Source organism: Nicotiana sylvestris, chromosome 1, assembly GCF_000393655.2.
Source record: "Nicotiana sylvestris chromosome 1, ASM39365v2, whole genome shotgun sequence".
Lineage (NCBI taxonomy): Eukaryota > Viridiplantae > Streptophyta > Magnoliopsida > Solanales > Solanaceae > Nicotiana > Nicotiana sylvestris.
Window position 1 is genome coordinate 144,860,644 of NC_091057.1, and position 14,562 is coordinate 144,875,205.

At 35.7% G+C, this 14,562-nt stretch overlaps 1 protein-coding gene across 3 annotated transcripts; it reads left to right on the forward strand.

Moving 5' to 3' along the window:
- Positions 1-10,586: 10,586 nt before the first annotated feature.
- On the forward strand, positions 10,587-14,444 carry LOC138886977 (transcription factor GTE11-like). 3 transcript variants are annotated; one of them, XR_011405957.1, is made up of 4 exons: positions 10,594-11,041; positions 12,810-14,006; positions 14,097-14,115; positions 14,241-14,444. XR_011405957.1 is itself a non-coding variant. In XM_070168680.1 (2 exons), the coding sequence occupies exons 1-2, from the start codon at positions 10,635-10,637 to the stop codon at positions 12,931-12,933; spliced, it is 519 nt and encodes a 172-aa protein (XP_070024781.1). In that variant the 5' UTR covers positions 10,587-10,634; the 3' UTR covers positions 12,934-14,444. The 3 variants fall into 3 exon arrangements, 1 of the variants encoding a protein (XP_070024781.1); XR_011405956.1 differs by lacking the exon at positions 14,097-14,115 and having other exon boundaries at positions 14,116-14,444; XM_070168680.1 differs by having other exon boundaries at positions 10,587-11,041; positions 12,822-14,444.
- The last annotated feature ends 118 nt before the right edge of the window (positions 14,445-14,562 follow it).

Sequence of the window (14,562 nt, forward strand, 5' to 3'; positions counted from 1 at the left end):
ATCTGACTCATAGTTTCCGGGTAGAAGTACTCTTCGCCCAGGTTTGCTTTTGTTAGTTTAACCCAGGTAGAACCTTTTTGCCTAGGGGGATCCGGCTCATAGTTTCCGGGTATAAGTACTCTTCGCCCAGGTTTGCTTTTGTTAGTTTAACCCAGGTAGAACTTTATCACCCAGGGGGATTCAACATTTTTTTTGTTTGTCAGTAATACAGGGTGTCAACCCCTGGTTACAATTCCTTTTCAGTAATACATGTCACCAACCCCGGGTTACATTTCCTTTACCAGTATAGGGTATGCTAATCCCTAGCTGAGCTTTCCAATATAGGGTCTCCACTCCCTAGTAGACTTTTAGTATAGATATAGGTCCCCATTCCCCAATCCCTTTTTCTCAAGGATACACAATCCTGATTTTATTGCTTTCAATAAAGAAGTAGTTTAGAATTTTGTTACAATAACTCACGAAATTTTCCTAGTGAAAACTGGGGCAGAAAAATTTTGTTCGTTTGTTTGCTTTGGTGTCTGAGCAGGTTTTACCTCGAGGCATAGGGTTCGAGATGCCCAAAGAATGAGTCTCAATCCATAATAAAGAAAAAGGAAAAGAAGTGAATCCAAAGTGCAGAAGCGAAGGAAAGATGTGGATTGCTCAAGACATAGTTGGAGTCACAAGCTCTGCATGTCCCGTTTTGATCTGAAAAGCTGAAGAAGAATGAACCAGCGGTTGCAGCTAACGAGCATCAAGATTCAGATCAGAGTTTGCAGGAAGAACCATCCAAGACTAAAGATCAAGTTTTAGAAGACTCATAGATAGGAATCTTGTAACTCATAGCTGATAGGTTTGTTCAGTTTCTTTTTTTATTTTAATGTAATAACAGACTTACGGACCAGAGCCTCGGCGGGACCTCACTCGATTTCTTAACTCATCATTCCAACCTTTTCTTTGAACTACACGCAACCTGATATATAGGCCGCCCAAACCAGGACTCAGTTGCACCATATCTTTTATTTCTCCCTTTTGAATAATGGTACAACCAAAAATTAGTCATATTGCTCATCTTTTCTTTGCCTGAAAACTCTTCATGCTTCCAAGCAAAGAGGGGCATGCTGTGAGCAACTAATTTTTGACCATGTTTGAAATCTTTTCCCCACTCATCTCACCAGTACCTCACTTCTCGCTCCATTTTTCCCGCTCCCATTTTTTCCCACGCTGGTCCCCTTATCCCACTAATAAAGTTATTCCTTATCCCACTAATAAAGTTATTCCCACTCCTTGTCCCCCACATGTTCCCCACACACTTCCCCATTTCCCCACTTCACTCATGCCTCACCCCCACTTTTTGCAAGACTCACTCACATTGCACAGATACATGATCATCTGCACACACTCACATCCCAATCCCCATTTCCCCACTTTCTTCACATAAGTTATAAAGCACATACACATCTATATATAAGAGGGGGTGGAATCTAAAGAAAAAAAAGAAAAAGAGAGAACGGACGAGAGAATATTTGGAAAAGGAGAAGAACGAAAAAGGAAGCATCAGTTTTGGGTAGTTAACAAGAACGAAAAATTCCATTCTCACAAAGCACACAAAGTTTTTGATTTTCCGTTCAAGATCCAGGTCTCAAAAAGTTCTCGTTGAGTTTTCGGCTTATGGTTCACTGTTGTTCGTTGCTATTTTAAAAGTTTGACATTGGATATCTATTTGTTGGAGTTTTCTCGATACAGTAAAAATCGTCACCGCAAAGGTTCTTATTCTTCTCTTCATAGTTACAATCTGTGTTTAATAATTTGTGGAGAAGTTTAGTTCTATTGTGAATTTGTTCATTGGGACGCATATCTTTAATTCAAATTAATTATTAAAAAAAAATTAAACATTTCTTGGTGACACTATATAACTTATGTGATTACCGAGAGCATTTTCAATATTTATTCCAAGTATTCAGTAGCTATGGTTTAAAGAAGTTTCTGAATAGTCAACTTTAGAGTGTACTAACTCAAGAATTAGTATTAATCTATAGTTATGATATAATAAATTATTTAACTAATCTATGAAAAGTACACATCAAGTTTTCCATTCTAGGACACTTTCGAACCCATTAAGATATGGTGTTACTTGATATGGTATCATATAGTTCATGCCCTCATATTTGGATTTTATTTTTGAAACTAATTCACTAGAATTTTTTATACTTAAAGGTTTAGTTCATAATCTGCATTACATAATTATTGTTGTTACTTTTTTTATATTATTTTGATTTGTTTAAGTAATATTCTTGCATTATTGTTGAAATTATATTATGGAAAAGTTATTAATAAACTGAACCTAGATGAAAGTCAAGGTCGATTGATAAGAAAATGATTGTGAGTGATTGAGATATATTATAAACTAATTCATGACTCGTTGCAATAAATAAATAAAAAAATATTTAAAAAATATACAAATGAATATCACGGATACGAAAGAGACGAATAAATTACAATGCTAGAAAAAACTTTAAATATTAGCCCATGTGTTCCTACCCGAACCTTGGACTGATATGATTAAGTAATAGAGGGGTCATGTACGCATTACCGCGTCTTGATGCCTTTAAATTTAAAATAATTATATTTTAACCATGTGTGCATTCCGTATCTTGGTTTAACATTTAATTCCAAAGAAGCATCCTTGTGTGCATTCCGCATTTTAGTAAACATAATTAATAAAATATAATAATTAATTAAGCGGTAATAAATAAGCCAATCAATAAAATACAAGAATAACTAAAAGTTGATTTAAGCCTTACATTAGTCAATAAAGCGACCGTGCTAGAACCACGGGACTCGGGGAATGTCTTACACCTTCTCCCCGGTCAACAGAATTCCTTACCCGGACTTTGTTTTCGCAGACCAATAATAATAGAGTCAAACCTTCCTTTGAATAGGGATTCAAATAAAAGGTGACTTGGAACACCGGCAAAAATCAATTCCAAGTGACGACTCTGTAAATAAAATAATCCATATTTCAAATTTATCACTTTAATTGGAAAAGCTCTTTAACCCACAATCCATAACACACATTATCTTTTGGAGGGATAAAAAAAAAGTGGTGTGACACATAGTCCTTTAATAGCTCTAACCACCTTCTCTGCCTCAAATTTAGCTCCTTCTGCTTGAACAAATACTGCAGACTCTTGTGATCCGTGAACACCTCACATGCCATGCCATACAGATAATGTCTCCAAATCTTCAACGCATGAATGATGGCTGCTAACTCCAAATCATGAACCACATAGTTCTTCTCATGAATCTTCAACTGCCGTGAAGCATAGGCAATAACCTTACCATCCTGCATCAATACCGCACCAAGTCCTATACGAGATGCATCATAATAAACCGTATAAGGCCCTGAACCTGTGGGCAAAACCAACACCAGTGTCGTAGTCAGAGCTGTCTTGAGCTTCTGAAAGCTCGCCTCACACTCGTCTGACCATCTGAACTGGTCACCCTTCTGGGTCAGCCTGGTCATCGGGGCTGCGATAGATGAGAACCCCTCCACGAACCGACGATAGTATCCTGTCAACCCAAGAAACTCCGGATCTCTGTAGTTGATACAGGTCTATGCCAGTTCTTGACTGCCTCAATCTTCTTCGGATCAACCTGAATACCCACTGCTGATACGACATGACCTGGGAATGCAACTGAACTCAGCTAGAACTCATACTTCGAAAACTTAGCACACAACTGACTATCCCTCAAGATCTGAAAAACCACTCTAAGATGTTGCTCGTGCTCCTCCCGGCTACGGGAATAGATCAAAATATCATCAATGAAGACTATCACGAACAAATCCAAGTAAGGCCTGAACACTCGGTTCATCAACTCCATAAAAGCTGCTGGGGAATTTGTCAACCCGAATGACATCACCGAGAACTCATAATTCCCGTACCGAGTGCGAAAAGCTATCTTAGGGACATCGGATGCCCTAATCCTCAACTGATAGTAGCCAGATCTCAAGTCAATCTTCGAGAATACCTTGGCACCTTGAAGCTGATCAAACAAATCATCAATCCTCGGCAATGGATACTTATTCTTGATGGTAACCTTGTTCAACTGCCGGTAATCAATACACATTCTCATCGATCCGTCCTTCTTCTTAATAAATAACACCGACGCACCCCAAGGCGAAACACAAGGTCTAATGAAACCTTCTCAAGCAAGTCTTGCAACTACTCCTTCAACTCTTTCAACTCAGGCAGGGGTATACGATACAGCGGGATAGAAATGGGCTGAGTGCCCGGAGCCAAATCAATGCAAAAGTCAATATCCCTGTCGGGTGGTATATCTGGCAGGTCTGAAGGGATTACCTCAGGGAACTCACGAACAATGGGCACAGAATCAATAGAAGGGACCTCAGCACTAGAATCACGAATAGAGGCCAAATAGGCCAAACACCCCTTCTCGGCCATACACCGAGCCTTCATATAAGAGATCACACTGCAGGTAGAATGACCAGGAGTCCCTCTCCACTCTAAACGAGGTAAATTCGGTAAGGCTAAGGTCACAGTCTTGGCATGGTAGTCCAAGATAGCGTGATAAGGTGATAACCAGTCAATCCCTAATATGACATCAAAATCAACCATGTCCAGAAGAAGCAAATCTACATGAGTCTCAAGACCCCCAATCACAACTACACATGAACGATGGACTCGATCTACCACAATAGAATCACCCACCGGTGTAGCCACATAAACATGAGCACTCAAAAAATCACTAGGAATGACCAGATACGGTGCAAAATAAGATGACACATAGGAGTACGTAGATCCCGGATCAAATAAAACTGAAGCATCTCTGCTACAAACCAGAATAGTACCTGTGATAACCGCATCGGAATCCTCAGCCTCGGGCCTGGCTGGAAGAGCATAAAATCTGGGTCGTGTATGATTTGTGAGGAAAGAGTGTAAAGCACGAAGGGTGATGTTGTGCCGCACGATGTACCATTCCGTGTCGATTATATTGATTATATGGTGAGGACGAGAATAAAAGCGCGAAGGGTGATGCCGTGCACATTTTCATTACTTGATTGCTTTGTTGAGGACGAAAGTAAAAGCACGAAGGATGATGTCGTGCACTTATTGATTTCTGGTTCTTTGTTGATATCCAAGATATATTGTTTCTTTCAATTATCTGTTGTCTTTCTATTCTGAATTGATATATCCCCCGCAGCATGCTACCCCTCCATATTTGACTGTTTATTTATGTTCTTCTTTTCCGTTGTATATAGTTGAATTGCACAGGTTGTTTGGTAGTCTGGTCCTAGCCTCGTCACTACTTCGCCGAGGTTAGGCTAGGCACTTACCAGCACATGAGGTCGGTTGTGCTGATACTACACTCTGCACTATGTGCAGATCCCGGAGCAGCTTTTGGTTGGGTGGCTACCTTCAGTCCACGCGGAGATCCAAGGTAAACCTGCAGGCGTCCGCAAGCCCTGGCGTCTCCCTATATCCCTTTATCTCCGTTTCATTTCTTTGATTCAGAAACAGTGTATCGTTTATTTTATTTTTCGGACTTTGTATGTAGTAAATCTTAAATCGTCTGTGACACTGTGACACCAGTTCTGGGTGGTTAAGGTTTAAACAGTTGTATTAGTTACATGTTCAGATACTCTATTGCTTTTCTTCCGCTTATTTTAAATTTCCGCTGTTTACACGTTATTGCTTTATAACTGTTAAAGAGAATAAAAAGGGTAAAAAGGTTATTTGTTCAATAATCGGCTTGCCTAGCTCGCATTAGTAGGCGTCATCACGATTCTAGAGGGTGGGAAATCCGGGTCGTGACAATTTTAGTATAACCAAAGCATGTTAGTGAAGTTAGGAAATTATTATTAGTATTCCAAAAATGAAATGTAGATGAAAGAAATTTCTATGAAAAAGAAAATATGCAGAATATACTAGAATCTAAAAAATTAACTCATTATGGACAAGCTATTCATTTCTGGCAAGATTATGTGGACTAACGATGAAACAAATCTGCAGAAGCCGATCAGGTCAGTTCTCTATGAAGAGTACTGTTTCCTATCTATCAAATATAAGTAGATAGATAGTATAAATGTTTTTCAATATTCTAGAATATATAATTTGCGCTAATTATATACAACCTTAATGTTTATTCCGTCTTAATTAGGTCATCAAAACTATTGCGTGTCATCCTCTATATATATTGAATTAACAAAATATTAAGTCATGTCATGCTAACCTATACAAATTAAAACTTTTAAGTCTAAGAAGAACTTGAATCCCCACAAAACCCAAAGAAAATAAATTCCACACAAGGATTTTTCTTAATTAAAAAAAGAAGTTATCTTATTTAAGAGTATGTTACAGATGGGAAGAACTTGTGTGAAAGGTTTAATCAATTTATATGTCAACATTTTTGACAATTACTGATTTCTAAAAATCTAAAATGTTTAGCTTTTTGTTTTATTCTTTGACTCTCTATCTTCTCTGTCATGACCTAAGCTAAATAGTTTGAATGGTCTCAAGTGGAACATTGAGATGCCTGTAAATCCTAAGAGGCTCGTCTCTCTGCTTATTATAATTTACAACTCCTTGTAAACTTAAGATGAGATTTAAGAGTAATTCAATAATTTTTAATTTCAGAATGAACTATGACATTGATTTTCTATATGTGCTTACTGTTTCGTACTGTTTTGAAAGAAAACTTTTGAACAGTTCCTTACCCTCGCTTCTCTCTCAAGTTCGATACCCACTCGTTTTTCGTTTTCTTTTCAGGAGATATCCTAGTTTCAATTTCGTTTTCTTTCCACGAGACATTTTTACCCTTTTTTTTTATTATGCTTTGCTTTCTATCAGAATGTCACTTTTTATTGACATTTAAAGAAAAAGGCAAATGTGCAAGGTCACAACAGAATGTGTTAGACCATTTGAACGAGAATTCACCAATTTTATTTTTTATTTTTTTGACTCTAATTATAGATATCTAAGTCTCTACGTGTTAACCAAAGATCTTGGAATTATTGGCATGGAAACTAAGATTTCAAAAGTTAAGGACACTTGGTCTAGAACTTAGAATAACAAGCTCAAAAGTTAAGGACAATAGGTCTTGAACTTACAGTTACAAGTACAAAAGTTAAGGATAATAGGTCCTGAAGTCCTTAACTTAGACTAACAAGCTCAAAAGTTAAGTACAATAGGTCCTGAACTTAGAATAAGAAGCTCAAAAGTTAAGAATAATAGGTTCTGAACTTCGACTAACAAGCTCAAAAGTTAAGGACAATTGGTACTGAAGTCCTGAACTTAGAGTTACAAGTTCAAAAGTTAAGGACATGTAGTCCCGAAGTCCTGAAGTTAAGTTCAAAAGTTAAGGACATGAGCAGAAGGGTATTTTTGTCCGGGCAGTTAAAGTTTATTAAAGCAGTGGCTAAAGACTAAGATATTTTAAACAGTGACTTAAAAGTAAATACATGTGTTATTATTGACTAACCGTGCATTTCCCCCTAGAAAATATAACTAAAGTCGATAAGATAGATGTCTTCGATTTTCTATATTCTTAATTCTAGATTTATAGCCGGCCATAGAATTAAAATCCATATTATATTAGTAAATATAAAAAAATAAAAAGTATTTTTTGAGAAAAATTATGTTTGATTTTTTGGGTATAAAATAGTATATCAATTATTCTTTAATCAAACATTCCTCTATAAAATTTATATACTGAAATATAAATACACATTCTAGTAAGTATTATAATTAGATAAATTAACCTAATTTCTACGATTATGATACTTTTTAACTCAATATCATATTCAAGAGGTACTTCAAAATTACATATAATAATTGCATGTGATATTTACACTTATTGATATGGGTTGACGCGCAAAGCGCATACTCAAAAAATATGAAAAAAAATCCTCTTTCGTGTTTAGAGTTAATATAAGACGTCCTATTTTTTAGAATTTTAAAATCTATTAAAAGTTTCAATCGATTATCAATTAGAAATGGTTGCTTAGATATGTCTACAGTCTCGATTTTAAGATCTAACTCCTCGCATAAATACTAAGTAGATTTTGACTGGAAAAGTATTATTTGAATATTAAATAAGGAAGATTATAAATTTCTTTTCGATTAAAAGGTCCTTGTTTGAACTCGTAGCATGTCGATTTTCAATCGATTTTGAATTGAGTAATTATTTTAAAAAGATTCAAAATAACACATCAAATATTCTGTTCCATTTCAATTATAGTGCTATTAAGTTAGTTTTGGTTCCAAATTTCAAACAAAGATTAATTATATTCCAAAACTATATTTTGTGGTGTTTGGTTTCAGAACCAACGAAATTGCTATCACATTTGATTTTCTTTTTCTTTTGTCATCCTTTAGAAGAAGAACCTTAACCCAATGGCGCGATTCAAGAAATGTAGAAAGGACAAGAACCTTAACCCAATGGGTTATTCAAGTTAACAAGCAAGTTAAGTAACTTTCGTAACCATTAGTAATTAAGGTTGGCTTAGCTTCAAGTAGTTGAAAACAATTAGTCCCAACGGTTCATTTCGGCTAACAATGTGGGTTCAAATTAGTTATAAGATACTTTGTCCCTTTTGAATGCGTATTGCCTGTCAATTCCGTATTTGGTTATAATTTCAGCTTCAGTAGTATCGGCTTATAGAATGAGGCATGAAACAACTTCCTTTCACGCAAAGTTTGATTGCAATTTTCTGGCTGCGTTTGCTTGAATCCGTGAAATAAATAACTGGTCTTTTCAAGCATGTAAATAAAGTAGGACCTTTTCTTCTTCTATTTAGAGACGGACGAAAAAAAATAATAAAAAATATATAGCTGCTTTAGGATATCCTTCTAAAATAAAAATGAGATAGCCTCGCCAAATAAAACGCACAGATTGCGGGGCCCTCACAAAAAATGTATGTTTGAATTAGAATTCGGGACAGGCCGTCTAGCGAATTTTACAGCCTTCCCCAAAGGTAACAATACGCTAGTCGCTTTAGGTACGATTTTAATAATGTACCTCCCTAAACTCGAGTGCGCATTTATGTGACTCAAATCCAAATCTCAACGACGTTGAAATGTCTTTAATCACGGGTGCATTGATTGTGACGTGGTTCGAGATGCATTTCCATGACGTTGCAAATTCTTTAAAAGAATGACGAATGAGATGAGCCTCGTTAAACAAAACGCATAAATTGCGGGTCCCTCGTTAAATGTATATATTAAAGTACTTAGTTTTCGGGACGGGCCGTTTAGCAAATTTCACGGCCTTCCCAGAATAATAACACGATAGTCTTTTTAGGCGCGTGTTTAATAATTTACTCTCTTAAACTTGGGTGTGCATTTCATGCGGCCCAAATCCAAATCCCAAAACATTGAATAAAAATGTATTCCGGATTAGGGGTGCATTTCATGTGACGTAATCCAAAGACGTGTTTTAAACAATGTTCACATTCTTGTAAAAATAATAATAATAATTATGAAAGCGGTAAAAAGATAAAATTTGCACATAAGTTCATATTTGTATAAAATCAGATAATCAAGCCGAATATAACAGTTGAGCGACCGTGCTAGAACCACGGAACTCGGGAATGCCTAACACCTTCTCCCGGGTTAACAGAATTCCTTATCCGGATTTCTGGTGCGCAGACTGTAATATGGAGTCATTCTTTTCCTCGATTCGGGATTAAATTGGTGACTTGGGACACCCTAAATCTCCCAAGTGGCGACTCTGAAATAAATAAATAAATCCCATTTCGATTGTCCTTTAATTGGAAAAACTCCCTTCACCCCTCGCGGGGGCGGAAAAAGGAGGTGTGACAATATTCCAAAACTATATTTTGTGGTGTTTGGTTTCAGAACCAACGAAATTGCTATCGCATTTGATTTTCTTTTTCTTTTGTCAGCCTTTAGAAGAATCCTTTGCATTTCAACTAATGTCTTGCTCTTTTTTTCCATTCGCTAAACTATAGAATTTCAAAAATTTAGAAAGAGAAAGATAAAGTAAAATACTTACCTCAAATTCAGAATTTAATCATGACGGAAGTTCATGGAAGGTTATACTCAATTGGTTAGAGTCTCGTGTTATAACATACTACTTCATAAAACAATAAAGAAGAATATTGCTTTGAGAGAGAATAACAATGGAGATAGAATTCTTATTGCTTTGAGATGAGTTACGTACAATGGAATAGGGAAAAAGTGACTTAACCACTAAGTAACAAACCCTAAAATCTCTCTAAATATAGATATTCACCATAAATAAAATATTATTTATAACAGAATAGTTAATTTAGAGAATTTGAGTTAAAATTAGAAAGTAAAATCGTGAGAACCATGAAAAAATACTATACATAAAGGAAGAAAAATAAAATTGATTATAATGTAAATATATTATTTAATTTAGTGAAAAAAATTTATTCAATTAGCTCATTCAATTTTACGTCTACCAAATATTAAAAATTATTAAAATTTGATTTTTTATTAATAATTATATAAATATAAATTATGGAGTATATATTATAGCAGTGCTTCTTATATTTCAGGCCTTAATTATTCGGGGCCTAACGCAAGGGCGGCCCTTGTCTATATAAGTAGTACTAAATCATTCATTATCTTTCATAATCTTTAGCTATGGTGTTGGTTTACACTTCTCAGCCAGACCAAGTTACCGGGAATAATATGGCCTGCGGCGGCAGAAAGAGGAAGATTTCGATTACCACCTTTGATGCGAAAAAGGAGTTGGAAAAGGACGACAACAAAAAGCTTCGGGCAGCGATGCTTAAGCAACGCTATGCTGATATGATATTGAAATCTCAGCAACAAGTTGTTGGGAAAGAGTTGGAGGAAAAAGAGATATCGATGAAGAAGAACTTGTGGGAGAAGCAGTTCCAAGAAGCAATAGCAAAGTCTCAGCGGAAGAGAGAACGAATGGCGGCCCGGTTCGCTATTGAAAACATCAGAAGGACCGTCGACTTTGACGATAATCTGCAGGCTGAGAGAGATTTCTTGATCATGACCGGCGGCGCAACAAGTTATTGGTATCCTTTCTCTTTCTTACCTTGATTGTTATTCTTGCATGTTTTCTTTATGTGTTTTCTTGCATATGTTCTTAATTTGTGTTCTTCTAGTTCCTTTTTTATGTGTTTTTAGTTGCTCTTTGTCTGTTATTTTCGTTTCTTGCATTGTTTTTAGTTCTTAAATCATTCTTTTTTTCTAGATCGTTCATTCTGTGGTGTTTTTATGTGTTATCTTCAGTAGTCCATTTAATTCTTGCATATTTTTTTATGTACTTCGTAATTTCGGTTCATTTTTCAAATTCGTGCTTTAACTGTTTTCTTAGTAATTCCTTTCAAAGAAAGATAAAAAAAAAAAACAAAAAAAAAAGTTCTTTAATTGGTTTCTTGCTTTATGTGTTTTTAGTTGTGCTTATGTGTTTTCTTAGTAATTCGTTTCAAAGCATTAGAAGAAAAAAAAGACCAAAAAAAAAAGAAAAAGGAAAAGAAAAAAAAAGTACTACTTTAATTGGTTTCTTGCTTTATGTGTTTTTAGTTGTGCTTATGCTTTTTCTTAGTAATTCGTTTCAAAGCATTAGGAAAACAAAAAACAAAAAACAAAAAACAGAAAAAGAAAAAAAAAAGTACTACTTTAATTGGTTTCTTACTTTATGTGTTTTTAGTTGTGCTTATGTGTTTTCTTAGTAATTCATTTCAAAGCATTAGAAAAAAAAAAAACAGAAAAAGAAAAAAAAGTACTACTTTAATTGGTTACTTGCTTTATATGTTTTTAGTTGTGCTTATATGTTACTATATCTTTATGGCTTAGAGATATATACTTAAGATGTGATCAGTTTAGACGAGAGATTTTTAGGCTAATATGAAAAACTATCTGAGGGTGTTTAGATTGATGCTACACTAGTATAGGCTTAAAAAGAGTCTAGATAGATTTTTGATTTTTTGGGCTTTTGCCATGTTAAGATTAGATCTGTTTATATTAAGAATTCTCATAATCAGTTGGGTTGTCATCATGGAGCTGCATTAGAATAACTGTGTACTTTCGGGAAACATAATGCTTCTTATAATTTCTTAGGCTGTGATGTAACGAGATTAAAGAATCTGATGGGAATAGAAAAAATGGAGATTCTGATGGCTACTTTTAGCTATGGGCTGTAATGAATTAGGTTGAGCAATGAGGTTGTGTTGTTCTTGATGTTTGGTACATTTTAGCTTGGTGGAAGAATGATGATATGATAGAGCTTGTTTTAGGTTTGATACAGAGAATTCTACTTGGAGGTTGCAATTAAGGGCTTCAATCGATTTAACATAATTTTTGATGTCTTAGGCTTTTGATGCGCAACTTGTTTGGGACTGAGTCATAATTGTTATTGTTGTTTAGGCTTTTAATGATGTGTGATATGAGGTGACTAGGCATTTTGAAAATATGAGAGGTCTGAGGGTGTTTATTATTGATGGGCTGATTTTTTTGTTTGTGCTGATTTGGCCTATATCCTTACTGGTTTAATATTAGGATCTGCATGTCTTCTTGATGCTTTGAATTTCTAACTTTGGCTATGAGTTTCTAACTTTGGCTTTTAAGAGGGAATCTGCTATATGCCTACTGATTAATTGATTTTTTTTTACTGTTGGGTGCATTTATCTATTACATCTGAGGTTTTAGTCACACAGGTTGCTCTTGACTTGTTGAATTAACTGGAGATTTCTATGTCAAGCCTTCTTCTTTTTTCTGATTTTTGAGCAAAAGATGAACTTTCTTCAAACATCTACTTACATTTTAATTTCTTAATCTCAGTTTGTTCTATAGGAGTGCAGTGTATTCAGACGTGAACTCCTTTTTTTGTGTATGCTGGCGATCTGTTGGAGGTTATTACACACACTTTGCACTCTCTCAACCCCAAGTCTACGTGATGGTTTAGTGCTGCAATCGTTTTAGTCATTGACGTGGGTGAAGTAGAAATCTGCCCTGCTTTATTATCCGTTACAGTCTGAAGAAGGTTTTGGTTTTAGATTGGATGTTGGCGCCTCGTGATTGGATATAGAGTTGATAGTATAGATCAATAAATTGGCAAGGGACAGAAATGAGTGTATGTGATTGTGGTTCCCCAAGGGTCGTACGTGAGTAAGCCTTTTGGACCCTCACTAGACTGAATAAGGATGAGTCCCTGTTTTGGTTCGAGGGTGATGTATGCTGAAACAGCCATCTGCATTTGACTACGGTCTAACAAAATAATAAACGAATAAGGCAACTTTCTTACATGCATTGCCAACGGATTGAACTTGGACACACCATGTATATTATCTGGGACAATGGGATATGAGTCCACCACAACAGAGGCAGCGTATGAGCTAAAATGTTAAATCCATATCCGAATGCTAAGCCTTCTGCACCCATTCGTTCCTCCAATTACTTGAGGACTATATTTCTACTGTTAAACCAGGAACTTGGTTGCTTAATTGAAAGTCGACGATTGAGGCCTTTGAATGACTTTTTCAAAATATCCATTCTCACTCATAGCTGGGGCAGGTGATACCTAATTCACGTACATGTATTATACTTTAGCAGTACACTTTCATTGGACTTGATCCTCTTTTGCCCCCTCGCACATTCTGAAGACAGAGAACTAGCTACATTTCAGTTGATCCGGCCTGATCCAATGCCCTTCTATGGAACATCTGAGATTCTGAATATTTTTTTCAAGGAGTGCATACGTCTTTGCAAATCAAATCCAAATACATGAAGGCTTGTCACGTATGCTTCAATCTTTAGTTCAACTATTCAAGATGACCTGGTTGTGCTAAGGTGACTTGTCTATGATCGCAATGTGATGGAAAGTCATGCTGCTCCGAACCTCAAAAACAAAAAAAAATATTAAGTTTTTATCTCCGCCTGTGTTTGAGTTCTCGTGTAACACAGCCGGTCCCAAGCCCGGACAAAGGAGGAGGGTTTTATTGTCTTTTAGAAGTTACATCCTTCATAAATATGAACCAGGTAACCTGTAATGTTGTGGCCTGCTATACTGTTAGATGTTCAGAAAGTTTTTTGTCTGATCAATTTTTAATCTTGTTGCATACTGTTCAGGCTGAAAATTCTTGTGCAGGTATGCTTTTCTTCTTCCAGCTTCTCTACTTGTAGTTTTGGACAGAAGATAATGCTGAGTTGAGAAGTCATACAAATGCATATATACATGTGTTTTCCTATTTTATGTTTTATTTATTTTAACAGATAATAGTAAGAAGAAAACTTACTGATGTTGCTCAACTGTGTTAAAGCATGCCTACCTGGTGCCTTCCTTCTTACCCTTACAACAACAAAGCAGATGAGTTTTCTTGTTTGGAAACATCTCTTCAACTCTATTCCTCTGAATGAATTTTTGATGTTCTTACTTTCAGTAGATATCTGGTTAATAGTTGGTTTTGACCCTTTCTATTTCCTGTTATATCTTTAAACTGAGAATCATTCTTCTGCTATTTTTGATATTCTCTGTATCATGCTAATCTTTCCGACCTGTTACTTTCAGTCGGGGGTCTAACAATTCTCAACTTGG

Bases quoted from the DNA above. Each gene is read 5' to 3' on its own strand.
- LOC138886977 (XM_070168680.1), top strand. From the start codon at position 10,635: ATGGTGTTGGTTTACACTTCTCAGCCAGACCAAGTTACCGGGAATAAT. The intron at 11,042-12,821 runs GTATCCTTTCTC...TTTGTTCTATAG, and splicing joins GGCGGCGCAACAAGTTATTG to GAGTGCAGTGTATTCAGACG.